This window comes from Mytilus trossulus, chromosome 3 (genome assembly GCF_036588685.1).
Source record: "Mytilus trossulus isolate FHL-02 chromosome 3, PNRI_Mtr1.1.1.hap1, whole genome shotgun sequence".
Taxonomy (NCBI): Eukaryota; Metazoa; Mollusca; class Bivalvia; order Mytilida; family Mytilidae; genus Mytilus; species Mytilus trossulus.
The window spans coordinates 57,762,830-57,782,039 of record NC_086375.1 but is presented as its reverse complement, the minus strand read 5'-3'; the positions used below and the strand labels follow the sequence as shown (position 1 = coordinate 57,782,039).

The 19,210-nt window shown below is 30.5% G+C and overlaps 2 protein-coding genes across 3 annotated transcripts in view; one reads left to right on the top strand and one right to left on the bottom strand.

The window, feature by feature from the left end:
- Positions 1 to 8,127, top strand: part of LOC134711960 (cytoglobin-1-like) — a 72,269-nt gene extending 64,142 nt beyond the window's left edge. For both annotated transcript variants that reach the window (XM_063573005.1, XM_063573004.1), the window contains exon 3: positions 7,746 to 8,127. In XM_063573005.1, coding sequence (XP_063429075.1) covers positions 7,746 to 7,964 — 219 coding nt within the window. In that variant the 3' untranslated portion in view covers positions 7,965 to 8,127. The remainder of the gene's footprint in view (positions 1 to 7,745) is intronic.
- Positions 8,128 to 12,471: 4,344 nt separating this feature from the next.
- LOC134711959 (globin-3-like) overlaps positions 12,472 to 19,210 on the bottom strand; it is a 30,291-nt gene continuing 23,552 nt past the window's right edge. Inside the window, exon 3 of the mRNA XM_063573003.1 lies at positions 12,472 to 15,459. Coding sequence (XP_063429073.1) covers positions 15,313 to 15,459 — 147 coding nt within the window. The 3' untranslated portion in view covers positions 12,472 to 15,312. The remainder of the gene's footprint in view (positions 15,460 to 19,210) is intronic.

Here is a 19,210-nt window from a genome sequence, read left to right as displayed (position 1 = left end):
AACATGCTTATTCAGAAGGGATATAGTTACGATAGTGTTGTCCGGTCATTAAAGATTGCATATTTTCCAAGCAGAAAAACATAGCTGTATTTGACATAACCTTTTTCAACTTTTGATCTTCAGTGCTGTATAACTTTGTACTTTTTTCACTTTCGATCTTTTATATCTGGGCGTCACTGGTGATTCTTGTGTGGACGAGTCGTATTTGATGCGTATTGAATTTTAAACCTGATGCCTTTTGTTATCTATAAATCATGTGTTTCTTTGTCTAATACGTTCTCCTATTTATTTGTATTGTAGTCCTGTAATACTATGTTGTCCTTTCATTGTTATATTAAACATTGCCATTGAAGTGCGAGGTTTGGCATGCCACAAAACCAGGTTCAACCCATCATTTGTATTTTTAAAAATGTCCTGTACCAAGTCAGAAAAATTGCCATTGTTATACCATAGTCATTTTCTGTGTGTGTAACAATTAAACGTTGTGTTTCCGTTGTGTCGTTTGTTTTTCTCTAACATTTGAGTGTGAATTTACATTACTATAAGACGATACTTTTCTATCCCAAATTCATGTATTTGATTTTGATGTTAAATTTGTTATTCTCATCGGATTTTGTCTAAATTAAATGCTTAGCCCGTTTCTGTCTGTGTTACATTTTAATGTTGTGATGTTGTTCTCCTCTTATATTTAATGCGGTTCCCTCAGTTTTAATTTGTTACCCCAATTTTGTTTTTTGTCCATTGATTTACGAGTTTTGAACAGCGGTATACTACTGTTGCCTTTATTTGGCTTAAATATTGATTCACTTATAGGGTCTTTGCATCGGAACAAAACACATTTATTTTTTAAAAACCAGTTGTCGTCATGACACGGGTTATGTTCTTCTCATACATTTTATGATAGTATGATACTTAACCCCTAACGGGAGGGATTATGTGCTTATTATTCATATGATGAAGACATAATCTTTCAATCAGTATAATTGAGGTCTGGAGCTGGCATGTCAGTTAATTACTAGTAGTCTGTTGTTATTTATGTATTTTTTGTCATTTTATTTATTTTCTTTGTTACATCTTTTGACCTCGGACTCGGACTTCTCTTGAACTGAATTTTAATGTGCGTATTGTTATGCGTTTACTTTACTTCATTGGCTAGAGGTTTAGGGGAGGGTTGAGATCTCATAAACATGTAAAACCAGTCAGGAGCCTCTGGCTTTTTTTTAGTCTTGTATGATTTTTAATTTTAGTTTCTTGTGTATAATATGGAGTTTAGTATGACGTCCATTATCACTGTACAAGTATACATATTTTTGAGGGGCCAGCTGAAGGACACCTACGGGTGCGGGAATTCTCGCTACATTGAAGACCCATTGGTGGCCTTCGACTGTTGTCTGCCCTTTGGTCAGGTTGTTGTCGCTTTGACACATTTCCCATTTCTTTTCTCAATTTTATTCTCGATGATGGTTACAATTTTTGACGACTTATCTGTCAAAGGTCATCACAAACTCAGTGGTTAGTGACATGATTTATGAAAACTATCCTTAATTCTATCAAAGCTGATAAAGTTAAAATTGTTAGGAAATTCAGGAAGAAAGTCGCATGACAAAGTTTATCGAAGGTGGATTTCTATATGTTAAGAAAATGTCTGTACCGAGTCAGGAATATAAAAGTTGTTAACTATTCGTTTGATGAGTTTGAGGTTTTGAGTTTACCTTTTGATTACAGACTTTCCATTTAGAATTTCCCAGGAAGTGCTTTATTTTTAAATTTTGCTTAGGGCTATTTATTTTATGTCATTTTTTGGTTATATATCTTCTTATACATTCTAGACTTTCCATTTATATGCTTTAAGCGTTCCTGACTAAGTTTAAATACTTCGGACACACCAAATTTATAAACTGTTTCGTGTTCAGGCAATGAAAACCTGCATATTTTATGAAAATTAATTCACTAAACGAATTCTCAAAAAGTTAAACACAAATAAACTGAACTTTTAGGAAAATTCAAAACAGAAAGTCTCGAATCAAATGGCAAAATCAAAAGCTCCAACACATCAAAAGAATGGATAACAACTAACATACTTCTGACTTGGAACAGGCATTTTCTTACACCAATATATATTTTGATATAAGGGAAGTGTGTGATGTACACTGGACGTGCAGCTACGTTGTGCAAGTTATGGAATAAGCCTTGAAAGGACTAATCGCATTGATACGTACTCTTTAAACAAAGGGAAAGGTAAAAGACAAAGATGACTTTTTCGCAAACGAAGACGTGAAAATTGAAAAAAAAAATGAAATGCTATCCTCTGTTTTTTTTAACAATCTCTAAACACAGCCAACATATATTCAATCAGTAGGTCGCATATTTTTCCTTGATTCAATATAAAAAGATATGGAACAAAAATCAATTAGTACTAATGAGAACACGAAAAATGACAAAGATGATTATTTGACATTTGGGATTACATGACCTAGAATGTCATGAGATCAGGTGTATTGTCCGGATAGATATCTCAAGACAAAGTATTTTTTTTATTACATTCCTTTAGTTTGTGACTATCAACTAATTAACAAATATCAAGTTACCAGTCATCTTTGCGGTATATTTCTTTATTTGCAATCCAACGAGCTCTTATAAGTTCTAGAGAGCAGAAAATTGAGAATTAAAACAATTAAGTATGGGAAAGCTTTGAAATATATATTTGATTGTGTCACAATTAAATAGTTTAAATTTTGAAATACTGCAATATATTTCCCATTTAAATTTTACGAAACATATTTATTAATAATTCAAATATATATGACTCTAAAATATGTCAAGACCTAATTTACCACTTAACTTTTCGTTCAAAATTGTCCTAAGAGTCCAGTATTTTTGTGATTTTACTTTTTTCTTATAATGATTCAGACACATTACTGTGTGAGACAATCTTAATAAAAAAAAGTCAAATTCTAAAGGTTTTTGTAAAATGTAAAATGTGTTTCAATCTATGGAATAAATATGTGTACGTGCACTGAGGTGCAGAACGTTGAATAACCACCAAAATAAATATAATTGTATGGTGTAATCAGAAATAACCTTCATCTAATGTTTTATTATGTTGATTTTTCTATGAGAAAAGCAATATTCCCTTTTTATACGGAAATCTGTTTGGCATAAATGTCATAAGCGTACTTGTAGTCTAAACAAAAATATACAAACCAAATTACCTGGGTGTTCACTAAAATGTCTGAATCTGTTAATCTGTGGTCTTGCCTTCTTTCGTCAGATGCTCATTCTGAGTATACTTAATAATCAATATGTAATCTTTATGTTGTGTATACATAGTGATAGAAAGATTTTGAAGATGCTTTAGTTTGAGTTACAAGGGATTGATTTTATTATTGAATTCAGCACTGTTAATATAGCTGTCTTAGAATTCTCTTAAAAATCTTACATCGCGACGTGTTGTCTGTTTTACACGTTTGAAAAATATCCCTATACGACGTGATAAATTGATGTTATAGCTGTTGATAAAATCAATATTCATTTATTTCAGAAACACTAGTTGTTTTGTAGCGCCGGTATTATTATGTAATATCTCAAAAGAACTGACAGGACTAAACCATAAGGAATTACTTGTGTAATAAGTCGTATATTATCATCAAACACTTGTCAAAAACATTGCTAAATGTTTCATTCATTTCATTTTTTGTTTACTTCGAGTAATATAATCGTGTTGTATATTAGACAGCAACTCTATCCAACTTGTCACATATCAAGCTGTGTTAAATTGTTATTTGGGACATCATCTGGGTTTTCATGGTCAATATTAGAACTTAGTAATTATTGCGGTACTGTTCGCTGTATTTACATCGAGATGTCATTAAAGGAAATTGGATACTCTGCATTTATTATGCTTCAAAATATCATGGTCAAATCACTCAAAGACGCTCTCCTATATAATTGAAAACTATCACTATTTATTGTCAATAATATCTTAGTGTAAATTATATACACCCATTCGGATTAACAACTTCGCTAACACCTACAATGTGTTAGTATTAATGCATGTAACAGTATAAATTTGAATTCAGTGGTTTCAAAAATCCTCATAGTACATAGTGAAATTCCAACATCAACCTGAATTTAAATTAGTCTCAATCAGTATTATAATTTCTACTGACAGATATTGGAAATCCGATTTGTACTTGCTTGGAAGATTGATAATCATAAAGAATTTCATTTTGTTTCGTACAAGTAACATATACATACTAAATAATTTTAGTAGATGCACGCTGTTCCCTTTTTGAAACGTCTTGATAACGATTGCAGCTGCTCTCAATGACACAATCACACATGTTACTTGTAATTTGGATAACGTTATTACTGTCTGTGAAAAAAATGTTTACATGTGACACTGATTTAGATGTTTTACAGTACCTAAGCACTACAATAGCGATAACAATGTAGGCTGTTCAATTATCACTGAAATTCATGAACACATCATTCTAGAGTGAAGTCGTCAAATGTTTTATTCATTTTACATATTTGGAATGCATTTTATCAACTTGAGCAACCTTGAAATAGTAATAGGAGAAATTTTGACAATTAACCATTTTTTACCAATCTGGCCTCATAGCTATTATTAATCAAATCGTTCAACTGCAACTATTTTATAACCAACCTTTGGCAACTCATTTCTGTATGGCAAAAAAACTTAAACATGTACATGTGTTTCACTCCAGGCAATTCTAAATTATGATTGGACAATTTTCAAATTTCATATTCATTATTTACTCTGAATCTAATCTTTCAATAGATATAGGAAGATGTGGTGTGAGTGCCAATGAGACAACTCTCCATCCAAATAACAATTTAAAAATAAGTAAACCATTATTGGTCAATGTACGGCCTTCAACACGGAGCCTTGGCTCACACCGAACAACAAGCTACAAAGGGCCCCAAAATTATTGGTGTAAAACCATTCAAACGGAAAAACCAACGGTCTAATCTATATAAAAAAAAACGAGAAACGAGAAACACGTATATTTTACATAAAGAAACGACAACTACTGTACATCAGATTCCTGACTTAGGACAGGTGCAAACATTTGCAGCGGGATGAAACGTTTTAATGGATCAAAACCTTCTCCCTTTTTCCTGAAACAATAGCATAACATCACAACATAAAAAAACACACGATAAATTATCAATTGTCAGACTTAACTCAATCAAAAAACGTTAATTAATACACAATATATATTAATGAACAAATAAATTTGATCTGCGATATCTGATTGCAAATGCACAGTTAATAAAATATTAGAGACAAACATTAAAGACCAAAAAGCAAACAAATAAGTTCAAACAAAGCCATGGCAAGAAATATTTAACCCTTCGAAAATATTGATCAATACTCACTTTAGAGAAAAACCGGTTTTAAAATAAATAATTTAAATCTTGAAGTTCATTTTAAGAAAAGCGATTGCAAAAAATATATTCTTTCTGTTTTGTTTGCATACCTGGTACCAATAAGTGCAACACACAAGTACAAAACACATACTATTAACATTTAAGTTTCATCTTTCGACTTAACTGATTGACCCATGTGATCGAACTTTAAAACAAATTTTCATTTCATTCATATCAGGGACAAAATAAAAAGAAATATTATTGCTGCTTCTGACTGTTCTACATTGACTGAGTCAATATTGAAGTTTTTATTGTGATGACTTCATGAAAAAATGTAGATTACGATGATAATATTCTAGTATCACAATATAAGTTATATGTGCAGCCACGTAAGTAATCATGGAATCCAAAGGGAAGTATGCATATATGAATGACAGGGAATTCTTTATTTGGGTTTTGATTCTAGTGGAAAAGGAATTTTATACTCAAGGTCATTATTGGAATCTAGGCGTACGGTGACCTTTATTTGTTAGTTTTCTTTGTCATTTTGGTCTTTTATGGAGAGTTGTATCATTGGCAATCATACCATATCTTCTTTTTTTTTATATTTAATGTCTTCGTTTTCATATTGATTTTGCATGAATTATTGAGTATCTAAAAAAATCATTTATATCATTATTTAAAGAAATAACCCAGCAAAGTCAAGACTAAATGTATGTTATCACCTTTTAACACTGAGGGATCTTGAGAGATTCATTCTTATCTTAAATACTGTCTTTTATAAAATTTACGTAAAATGAAAGGGACGGAAATTAATGGTATAATTTTCATCAAGACATGACAAGAGCACTTTTAAAACAACTTAATATGATACATATTAATCATTTCCTAGAGAAAGAATGCCAAATACAATATCTTTCATTAAATTACAGATTACTGTCTGTATGTCGATGAGTAATAGACCATTAACTCAGTCCGTTGACAGTTTGTAACCATCAAACTTTCGTAAATTAAGTTTTTTTCCCTCGTGTTTTGGAGTGATTAAATTCATCAATGTTTCTATCGTTTGTCGTCTTTACTGATTATGTTTAATTTGTTTTATTATTTATAAGAATTATGAAGTTCCCTACTCGGTCTTTTCAACGTTTTAACCTTCTAGAAATGAAAAGTGATGAACAGATGTCGATGGACACTAACAAAGACACTAGATTTTATTTAACATGTATCAGCACCGAAGGCTACACTTAAAACAAAAAAGAAAACAATACATACACGACAAATAGTATAGCATCAACTACAACTCGCAATAAAAAATTAAAATCCTGAAAATGAGTGTATCCGAGAGAATCATCCACTCAGGTTTTGATTCCAAGGATAACAGGTGCATCTGTTAACATTTTCTCGTTATGAAATATAGGATTTCGAAACAGACCTAGATTATAACTGGGTCCCCCATCCCCCACTGTAATTCATTAAAACATTGTCCAACTTAGATCGCACTTAAACCAATGAACATCTTGAAGAATACACTTACATTGACTGTATATTTTAAAGATGAAACAATATTCTGCTTCTAATTGTCTGGGATGACCTCACTGATAGAAGGCTCATGCTAACAAGGTATGTAATGAACAAATGATTCTCAATGCTAAGGTTGAGGTCATCACGGTCAATATTTCGATTTGTTTTGACTGTTATGACATATATGTTTCATAGATGACCACGTTCTACTTTTCGTAGTATTATTCCCGTCCTCTTTCCTCTTTTACGTCAGATCGAATGCGACTGATTCTAACTTTCAAATATCGATTCCTATGATGTCCCCCATAGAGGGAGAACGGTCTACCCTTCTGCAGTACATAAGTGTATTCCCGGTTTTTGTTTAGTTTCATGTTAATCATTCTTTAATTCTTAATATACTTTTAATTCTTTTATATCGTTTTGTGATGATTTATCTGGATAGATGTGTTCTGTATGCTCATTTGAACTTATGGCAAAACTTATTTCACGACAGAAAATATTGTATTTCTATTAAACATGAAAGTAAACAAAGAAAGATAACTCTAACTTAACTAAGGATTTGTTTTTATTTTATCCTTTAATTTAAAATTTGTTATTTGCCGTGATTATTTTGTTTAACAGTTGGAACCTTTTTCGCTTAATTAGATCTCCATGAATTGTATATTTAATGATTTAGGAAGCATGTATATTGTAATTAAATTTCCAAAACACGTATATATTTTTTTTTTATTTACATCATTTTGACAAATGTTTATTAAATTAAAAATCATATATCAGTTGTATAGTCTACTTAACAAACAAACCTGATCATTTTTTTTCTTTTACAGAAAATAAAAATCCCATTCCTTGAGGCAGTAAAGATAACGTTGGGAGATAGATATACAGACTACATGGCAACTGTATATACTATAACCATCGATTTTGTTCTAGACAGCCTTGTAGAAGGATACACGGATGAAACGTATTTGCAAATTAAACTAGACAATGGCCAGGAAATAGATGTGAAAGAAAACGATAGGTGTTTGGTAAAAACAGCAGAAAGCTAATGGTTCTAATCTGCTCAAGGGGTTTTCAGGGAAAAAAGCCTCAGATTATGCATAAAGGAGATGTTACAGAAATGCCTTATTTAAATTGTGTAAATAATTGAGGTAAATGTACAGATAATTTATATCCGTTGGATGTGATGTAAGCAATAAATTATAAACACTTTATATATAGTGATGTATGGTATTAGTCAATATGCATTTGTTTTTGCCGCACACAATTGTATCGTCTACTTTACAACTTTAAAAAAGAAAATGTATTAGAAAAGCTCGAAACCTTAAAGAAATACAGGAATATCATAATTGAATCATACATGATTTGAAATATTGTGTTGTATCTATATATACGTGATATATCATTACAAGACATTGACTTTTTACTGTAAGTTATGGAGCTGCATTTCAATCCATAATTCAGTTTTGACTCCGCTGGGAAAATTCTCGAGAAGAAAGGTTTTAAGAAAGCTAAATTTGTTATGGTTTTCCTAATTTGATTATGATATATAGATATGTATGTTAATTATCACTTCATGGTGTATTTTTATATTGATGAAGACTTTGATCAATAATTTGAATGACTGCATCATGATAAAATCTTTTTGAAGTATAAAATGTATATAATTGTAATAATGCTCACCTAATTTATCACATACTTAAACAATAATATCGATAAATGAATTGTTGTATTTTTTAATATCTTTTGCAAATATTTCATGTACATTCAGGAGGAGATCAAGTTAACAATAAATCTCATAGATAAGGTCTGTAATGATCAGAAGAGTGTATTCTGCATATGGATATTACATTCCCTACACGAAACATCGGAGCTCATGTCCCAGTTCCCTCCGGATGGGTCTTAAAATTATCCACAGATTCAAAAGAACTCTGTCAGTGCTTTAAAATGTTCTCAGAAGTTATTTCCTACTTCACATTTAGGACCGGTTCAATTGCCGAGAAGTAATGTCAATGATACTATGTTTATATTCTGAAGTCAACCTCTGGGTCCATTCGACAATGAAAAGTCTGGATTGCGTATAAACAAAAGAAACTATTTTTTTTACATTTCAAGCTCAACAAAACTAAAAAAATGCATTGCTCATCTAGTCTCTATAAATACTCATTATTCGTTTTTGGCATGAGTTGCTCATATTTAGTTGTGCTTTTTTTTTTATCGTAGCCACAATCCATTTTTACATCCAAAACGTAAAATATTTCTTTGACGAATGAGCAACAAACGAGTACCGCTAGAGAAGCTTGAACTGCTTATCCTTCCTGTTTTTTTAATCAAGTTTCTTTTTCTCCCCACTGCAGATACTTTGTTTATAAATAATGTAAATAACTTACAAACAAAATAAAAAAAATCATACAAATGAAGCAATAAAAAACCTGAAGTTAAAGAAAAGAGGCCGCTTGAGCAAAAATGGCGGAAAGACCAACAGGCCCACAAGACACTCCATAAATTATTAGATATATGAAACCCACTAAAATCCGGATTGAACTCGTGAAAAGGCACCCGTATAGTTATAGACATATCATAAACGTAAATAAAGACAACATTTGTTTAACATTGTTTGAAATTCAAAAATCGATGAAGAGAAATTAAACCCGGGTAACAAACTAAAACAGTTGTAAGAGGAAAACCACGGAAACACTGAACTTCAACCAGAAACAAAGGCCAGCATCCATAGAAACTTCCCGTTTATATTTTTTTTTAAATGACAATACTATGTGACATGAATACAGGACAAACAAACGCAAGAATACTCAGTACAGAGAAATATATAAATGAATACAATAAAAGTACATTCATACATGAACCTCATTATAACAATGGATAGCTCACATGAATTAACGACAGCACTGATCACCACAAACTGTGCGTCACATAAATGGACGAATGCCTCATACCTTTTATTTGTTTAGGCAAGACAATAGCCTTTTCGTGCCTTTTTATCATATTTCTTTTTTGTTTATTGTTTTGAAAAGCCTTTATTTTTTTTTAATTTGAATTGTTTAACATTTGTCATTAAAGGACATTTTAAAGCTTACTTTGCTGTATGGTTTTTACTCACTGCCGGTGACTTATGATAGTTGTTAACTTCTATTTCAATTAGTCACACATATAGAGTTGCTCAATTGACAATCATACCATATTTTCGTATATAAGTACTAGTATTTATATTTAGTTTGAACGATAGAATTACAGTGAACATGCGAGTGTGGATGCTTATAGTGACCTTACTATTGATACAACCAGCTATATTCTTATTACATTTTATTCGTCTCTTTTTTTTTAATAGCAGAAAGCTGATAAAAAAGTTGGAAGTTTTTTGGGTTTTTTTGCTACATGTGACCTCTCAAATTGTAACCCTTGAGGTTCTTATCATTCGTTACTGATTTTTCGATGTGATTACTGAACGTAATTGAATTATTTGTATGGTCTTTTTACTAGTAAGGCATGATAGGATTTATGTTTATATATGACTATATATAGATTCTGTATACGTTATCGGGTAAAATGTAATTACATTACTGATCTAAAACAAGATTTCCACTGCTTTGTCATTCTTACGTTTATTTGTGTTCCTGTACAGCCGTTACTTCATATTGTATTTTTTTATTACATTGAGATTGGCCATTTTTGCCTTATACTTTTTTAATGTACAATCTGACACTCAGAGAAGTTAATCTGAGGTACAACTGAATGATAAATCCGACGAGGCATATGTTCATAATGTCCATCTACCTACTTGTACTTCCTACTTCCATCAACATAATACATCAAATGTGACCAGCAATAAAGATCTACTCTACTATTAAAGTGTTAGCGATTCATGTTCTTATGAGCGTATTTTTTTTTTAATTTAACAATTAAACTTATTATTTAAAAAATGTGCACTTGTTTACACAGCATTAACGACGATATGTAAATATTAATAATTTTTCAACAGTTCATCAATACTTCTTCGAGTTTAAATGGATGGTCTGGCAAGTCTTTTGGTGCATTTATGTAATCACTGATATCGAATGTGATATACAACATAAAAAGCTTGGTTACATCACCAATTATCGAATGTTGCACTAATGTATACATTATCATTAGACATAGCAAATTGCATTACATTAGAGTAAGTGGGTTTATCTACCACAAATCAAATTTAGGATGTTGAATTATTCTTTTGTTTTTTTGTTACTTTAGGTCAATTTTTTTTCATCTAGTAACAGTTATTTACATCACTCTTGTTGTTGATAACGGTTAAATATTTTCTTTACGATTTAGACCCATAAATCCCCCGTTAGTTTTTAGTATGTATTGGTTATTGATTGTCAAATTCTTCTGTGTAGCAATAACAGTCAGGTATGATGACCGTTTGCGTGATCCATCAATATTCTTTAAGCGGACAATAAATGCCCAAATTCGTTTAATTCTTGTGTAGGTTTACAATTACTGATCTTCAATCTCGCATCTGGTGCATTCTTTTTTATATAATGTTTTGCTTCTTCCTTTTTTATCATATTACCTATTGAAGAATACTAGGGGAAACTATATCAATGTCACATATTACCAAGGATATTAAGCAGTTGTAGCCAAGCTATGATTCTTTTTCCTTGTTCATGACATTGCAGAATTTCAAAGATCTGTACCCCTGAAGCTGGAAATCTTGTACAAAAATACAAACTTTGAATTTGTCACACCTTGTAGTAACAGCATGTCAATGTCTATGACCAACCAGGAACAATATTGCACAACAATTGAAGCTGATAGTAATGGGACAGACTTGTATCAATAAGGAATACGTTGCTTTCAAAATTATATATGTCTTTGGTTCATACGGATCAAGATAGACAAAATCAGTTATTTTTGAAAGAGTTTTCGAACACCGAAAATATTTAAGTCTGCTTCACGAGAAGTAAACAAATAAAAAATAGTAACATTCGACGAGAGTAGGCAACTTCAAAGCTAAGACAGTTGATCAAAATCCGTATTGAGTACTGCAAACAGTGGTCAGTATAAACAAATTTGAAAACATTCGTTAAGAAAACAATAACGAAGCTACCATATAACAGCACCATTATTATTTTGACACTATCACTATGAAGTTGGTCATCTAAAAGACGGAGCAATTACAGCCGGATTTTTCTGAATCATTGGAGCACTTGATCTCGAAGACTTTTATCACAGATATGTGACATGCCATGAAGTCAGAAAAAAACCTGATAAATTTCTTATCGATTCTTGTCTCCTTTACCATTTGAAATTTATAAAGGGGGTTTTATTTTTTATTTTAACCATTGTCGAATATGGAAAGATATTGTTGTGTGTGGTGATGCTTTATGAAAGTATTTTAACAAGTTCCAATATATGGAATAAGTCATATACATATGAATACAGCTGTTCAATGTTTCACTGAAATCATCCAAATTTTGTTTTGAATCTACAAATTGAAAATATATATATTTAGGTTAAATAAAAAAAAGACCTGTGCAAACAATAAAAAAAATCAAACAGTACGTCTTTCCCAAAAATAAATATGTCAATAATTAAAACAAATGACACACTTAAAACCAAACCAAACATGATATACACACATCAAATGAAACCTTAAATTTTGCTTATATTTGCTTATAAATAAGAGCTGATATTGTTTGTTAGAACAACAATAATACACTAATGTACATTTTATTCTATTATAGTTCAAGTACATTATTCAAACATACAGGAGTTCACAATTTTAACCAATAGCAACACAAATAAGTAGTATTCATTTAAATATAAATACGTTGTATATATACGTTCATCTTCATATTATCTTTGTAAAATATAATAATATGACACGAACATGACATCAATTACGTTATAACGATAACCAAACGGAACTTATAATGAGATTTTTAAATAAGAGAAAATCATATAACTGAATAATATAATAATGTTGTTGTTTCTTTGCATTTATCACACAGAAATAATTATTATCTAGCAAATAATGCCAAAATAATGCCAAATTTCATAATTTAAACAGCAACCATAGATTTCGACCGTTAAAGATCATTATGGCTGTATGATCATTTGTGTAACGGTGGTTATTGTTCTTGTTTTTTCGTGAACATTTGCCTCCCATTGTTTCATTCAAGTCATGCATTATAGAATTTGTTCTTTCGCTTATTGCTAAATCTTTTGAACTAAAACTAAAAATAGCATACTTTTAAAAACCAATGAACTTATCTTAATTCCATATAAAATGACATTATAATTCTTAAAATTAGTATTTAAAGTGAAAGAAACATTACATATGCTTTAAAAAAAATCAAGTTTAAAACAGGACAATATTCCCAGGCCAAATGTGTACTATAGCATATTATTTACAATGGTTTCAATAAAATTATCTACCCTCTTTGAATTGATGTTCACATACTGTTTAATCTTTCATGCGTGTAACAGTCATTTAAATAACAATAAATTTTAAACTATTACAATGCATAATTCTTATCCCATATCATCATAACTAGTAGAAATGAAGATAAGTTATAATTTACTTATGTGGATTCTTTCATTATCTTTCGCTCGTAGCTCACGAAGGATAAAAACAACATTTTAATGAAACTGTTTAGATTAACAATGTTAAGATGGATATACATACAAGATCTATCGTCCAACGTTCCGGTGATCAAGCTGTATTTCAAAACAAAACATTGAATAGATCCAGCTTACTTTTATATAATATCAATTTCAGTTGAAACTTGCTAATTAAGCAAAGCAAATTTTTAAAAGGCTAAGTTGAAAAATTGATTGCAGACGCGCTAAAGAAAAGATCGATTTGATTCATTAAAGTTTAAATCGGTATCAAATTTTCATCTTTGCATTATCCTTACACAGAAAGATCAATGAGGCTTTTCATTTTTTATGAATAATACACCATAAAGCAGTAAAACTACTAAATTTTAAACCAATGAATGTATGAGCTGCATCGGTCACGTGTCCTTATAACGGACACCATTTTAGGATGACGTTCAATTAATGAATGAATAAATGAATGAAATAATGAATGACAGATTAAATTATACAATGGCAATCTAAATCAAAACGTACAAATATGACTCTGCTTTCAGTCCGTTAAAAGATTAGAAACCAAAAATATGATGATATACAACTTAAAGGTTACATGGTTGTCTATAATTACATACAGCTACTTAATTTGAATTGGATAGTCTCATTGACATCAAACCACATGCCTTTATTTTTAAGATTGTTAAGACACCTGCCTATTACTAGAAAAAGTCTGGTCGTAGCTGTATAGTCTTAGTTTTATCGTACTTGTTAGTCTCTTCAAAGCATGTTCGCCTGTACGAGGTCTTGGGTTTATCTCCGACAAGGCCAAACAAATGACTTAAAAATGTTATGTGCTGCTTCTACGCGCAACACGCAGCAATTTGAAGTAGGAGGGAAAACTGGTCGGCTCTGATTTTGAATTATGTGTTCCAGTGCCACGACATTTCATGTCAAAATTTCACGGTTCACATACTATTTTAAGGGGTGATTATGATTCCAGAATATATATAAAATATTTTTTAATTTCATGTAATGTTTGATTTAAACTTCCGTGAAATATTTTCTAAAATCTTATTGCTTAACATATTATTGCATAACTTTGGAAAGGCGAGATATTGGTAAACCCTCTCAATACTTTTATCATATTAATTGAAATTTTTCCAATAATTTTGTGTGTTTATTCAGCGACCTTTCTATACATGATCAAGCATTAATAAAAACAAATATAAAAGTCGAAATTCAACCACATTTTGACCGATAGCATTCGTAATTAGTGTTATCAACTTCCTGAATGGTTAAGTCCGTGAACAGATTTAATATGTCATGGATGGATGTAATAGCTTGGCAATTATCCAATATATTTGTGTATAAGATAATTAAATTGATAGTTAATAAATAATGAATAAAAAATTAAAACATTGCCTTTTCTTAATTTACACATTAAATATTCATCTACTAATAAGATAAATGCTTTTAAGTTTTCGATCAATATTAGGAATTCATTCTGTTGTTAAATTAAAACATAACAATTTACACATTTTAAAGATTTGTTTCTAAAATCTTTGATTTTCAAGTATTGCAATAGATACAACATTACCGTTGATATTAAGGCATCAACATTGGTTTGTTACAATTATCACATTAAAATAACAGCAGCGCCACCAACACCGATAAAGATTAGATTCAAGCATTCCTGTGTGATCTATAAGATTCTATGGCAATATGCACTGTCTGAAACGGACGTCAAGGAAAGACTTGTATATCCGAATACATTTATTCTGGTAACCGAGTGAATATAATTTGTCAGGAAATTCCATTCGCTGATTCTGCTCCTTTTGTTAAATTTTCCAGTATAAACTTGATAGTAATTTTGTAGATGCCATCCATATTGTCTGTATATCTGTCACTTAGCGTAATTTTTACAGCATCTAAAAACGGCTTCTCAATAAACTGAAAAAGATGAAAAGAGATAATGAGTTAAATTATTAAACTTCATTAAAAATATATATTATGTGCCATGGTAAATGTTGTTTGTTTTCATAGTAAGTAAGATAATAACACAATGTTGACTGCTGTATCCCTAATTTTCAACATTTAAACCTATTATGTCTGTTTGTTTTGTTCACACATCATTGTCAATATAATGGAATGTTATGCGACTGTCATACAGGTGAGAGGTTTTCTGGCTTTAAAACAAGGTCTTATCCATCATTTTCTATATAAGAAAATGTTTGTACTAAGCCAGGAATATGACAGTTATTAGCCATTCGTTTGATGTGTTTGAGCTTATGTCAATTGATAATTTGGGTCAGCCAAACCGGAAATGATTTCCTTGATAAAGGGTTGCTGCTCACAAGGAAGCTTTTGAACCAAGAGTTCTTAATGGTGAAGTTGAAACCATTCCTTCGTAAGTTTTAAGGACGCCGTCACGAGTTCGTTGACCGTTATGGAATAGCCGTTTCACCGATTATATAGTTTGCCATGGCGTTCCCAGTTTATTTTCTATCTGCGAGTTTGACTGTCCCCCCTGGTATCTTTCGCCCCTCTTTTACATGGTATTGAAACCAGAAAACTGGAATTGATAATGTTTGTCATTCAAATGTGCGGCCTCCTTTTAAAATGCTGTAAACCCATCAACAACAATATTATAATTAATATTCACTTTTTTTAAATATCAAAATAGGCCAAGTATATTGTTTTCAGAAAAGACCCCACAGGAAAGTAAATAAAACAACTGTTTAAGCCTACGTTCAAAAGACTCATAGACTCGCGCTAATTACGCACGGACAAAAGTGCAGTTTAATCACTTCTCATTGTAAGAGTTGAAGCCTAAAATAAACTCAATAGTTCGTTATGATCAATTGTTTTATAAGATGGCTGGGAACAAGTGTCAATTAGATATGCACAAGACTTTAGAAACTTCGATTGAAAAAATATCAATTACCAATACAAAAATCGATTAACTAGGAATCATTTATAAATTTCTCTTCTTTAATTGACAATTGTTCTACAACTGATTACAATACACATTGTCAATGTGAAATAAATGAAAAATGTATATGTAAGAAATCACGTATTCCACTCATTTCAAAAATAAATTCACAAATAAGGGTCTAGTTTCTTTAAAGTATGACAACATTAAATGTTTAAGAACTAATATTGGCCACGGAAGAATATTAGTTAAAAAAATATTTTCCAGAAAAAAACACCATTTTATTGAGATGACTATGGCCTATAATTTGATTACTCTATTGTAAGGCTGAGGTTAAATTGTTGTTATTTTTTTATAGGTCAAAGTTGATTTTAAAAGTATATCCCATCATGTTTTTTTTCTGTTTTCATTTTTCATTAAGGATTAAAGAGAAGCAAGTGTAAATATAAAAATTACAGGAACTTTGCCTTCTTTTTTTTTGGGGGGGTTATAAAATTGCATGCAAGTATAACAATTGATTATGTTTTACATATTTCAACATCAATATCATAATAGATCGTTTTTTGATATTTCTAAGTAAACCAAAAAAGAATCCGGTTTGGTCAAAATGAATTTATTAAATAGGCATATTCAGCCATGTAAAAGACATATTTTATCTTCGATTTAGTGTTTTTATAGTCATCTTTTGCATTTTATACGCCTTATGAGTATTGATTAGAATGGCTTATTCGAGGTTCATCAATTTAGTACAATTATCTGTAATGCATCTTCCCATGACTACAAATGTTCTACTTGTCAAACAAATCGATCAAAGAATAAAGTAAGTTCTATATAGATAAAGCCTTTGAGATACTCAGGATGGTTGCATATAACAAGTGGTAGATTATTTTACTCATAAAAATGATAGAACTTATTAAGATATAAACGGCTGACTTATGAAAAATGTTTTAATGAGTTGTTTTTCTCGAGATTTACTATGCATGCAGACAAATACACAGTCCGTTATCTTTGTTATAAGGGTTATGTTTTTAACTTAAAGCCCGAAGTACACCGCTTTCTGATCAGTCTGGTGATGAGAAAAGTCACTGTATGGTTTCTCTTTATCAATGAATTTATGACCATACATTTGACAACAAGAAGCTGATGACTTGCAGATGCCTAGCCTTGTTTTACTTTTGTTACAATCACTTGAAATGTCATTAGGTAAAGAATGTATAATGAAGGTCAAAATATAAAGTGTGTTTACAATTTTTAATGTTTCCATATCTTTACATGTAAGTTCGTTTCAATTAATCATTTTGATTTGTAACCATGACAATGTACTTTTATTCAATACTTTTTTCATATTTGTGTATATTACTTCATTGAAGAAAGACAAATGTGGACACTTTTGCTCAAGAAGTGGACACATCCATCATGCTTTTTGAAAGTGAGAAAAAGCTTATTGACCATATTTTACATGTGTTGTACTAGGACAATTTCAAATATAAATAATAAGAAAAAAAATAAAACTTCAATTTATACAAATAATTGCACTCTGAAAATAAATACATACAAAAGAATATATCACAATTAAATATCATCGTCAGATTCGTCATTTTCACTATCTTCACTTTCCTGAAGTATGCTATCATCTTCAACATTGTTTTCCTGAATAGTATCACAGATATTAAAAGGTTGAATGTCACCCGTAAGAAAGTTGCAATAAATATCCCATAAATTTCTCACAAATAAATATGTTTTAGGTTTTAGAACCCTTTCAGGTGCACGATTACGTGTTTGTGCAGCACGACGGAACACACATATTTTAGAATTATATATTATCTGAAAAAAGATCAATTTGGCAAATTGAAAAAAATACACTGAGAACGATTTCAACAATTACTATACTTCTCTCCAACATTAAAATAAGACATTCTTGAATATAAAATCATTTATCACTATAAACTTTTAAAGTTGGTATGCGTTTGGCGAAGAGTTTCATTTTATTGCCTTAAGTAACATCTTGTTAACATCACAAACCAAATTTAAAAAAACCCTGACGTTATGAATAACAAAAAAACATGTAAACCTTGATTAAAATAATGAAAAGTAAAATAACAAATATACTGAACTCCTAGGAAAATTCATAACGAAAAGTCCTTTGTCAAATGTGAATTTAAAAGCTCAAACACAACAAATGAGTATAAAACAGAACACACAGACATATTAGGAAAACTTTTCAAAAATAGTGTTGTACCAGTCAACATTGTGTTATAATTTTATTCACTATAGAAAATTGCTAACAAAGACATACCAAATGGAATAGAGACAAAGCACAGAAACATAAATTAAAAGACAATAACACCTCAAATTACCATAGCACAATAGCACAATGATAAGATGTATAGGTCACCAGCTACTCCAAACAGATACTACCAAAATGATCTAAATGGTATAAGCAATTAATTCACAGAGGCAAGTAAAAGAACATAATAACACGTATATAAGATTGTAAACAACGTCAGCACCTAGAATCTTCACTTGAAGATCATCATGCTTTATTTTTGAAGTTGAGAAAGAATATTTATCGACAAGGTCTTTGAATAGATAAAAGCTCATGGGTAATCACTGTATGTCTCTACCTTGCATTGTATGTAAATTGTATATTATGTATGTTTCTTTGTATATTATGTAGGTTTATTTGTATCTTTGTACTTGAATTTACGAGAAAACAGATATAAAGAGAATCAGGTAATGACAATCCATACATTTTTTTTATAGATTTTT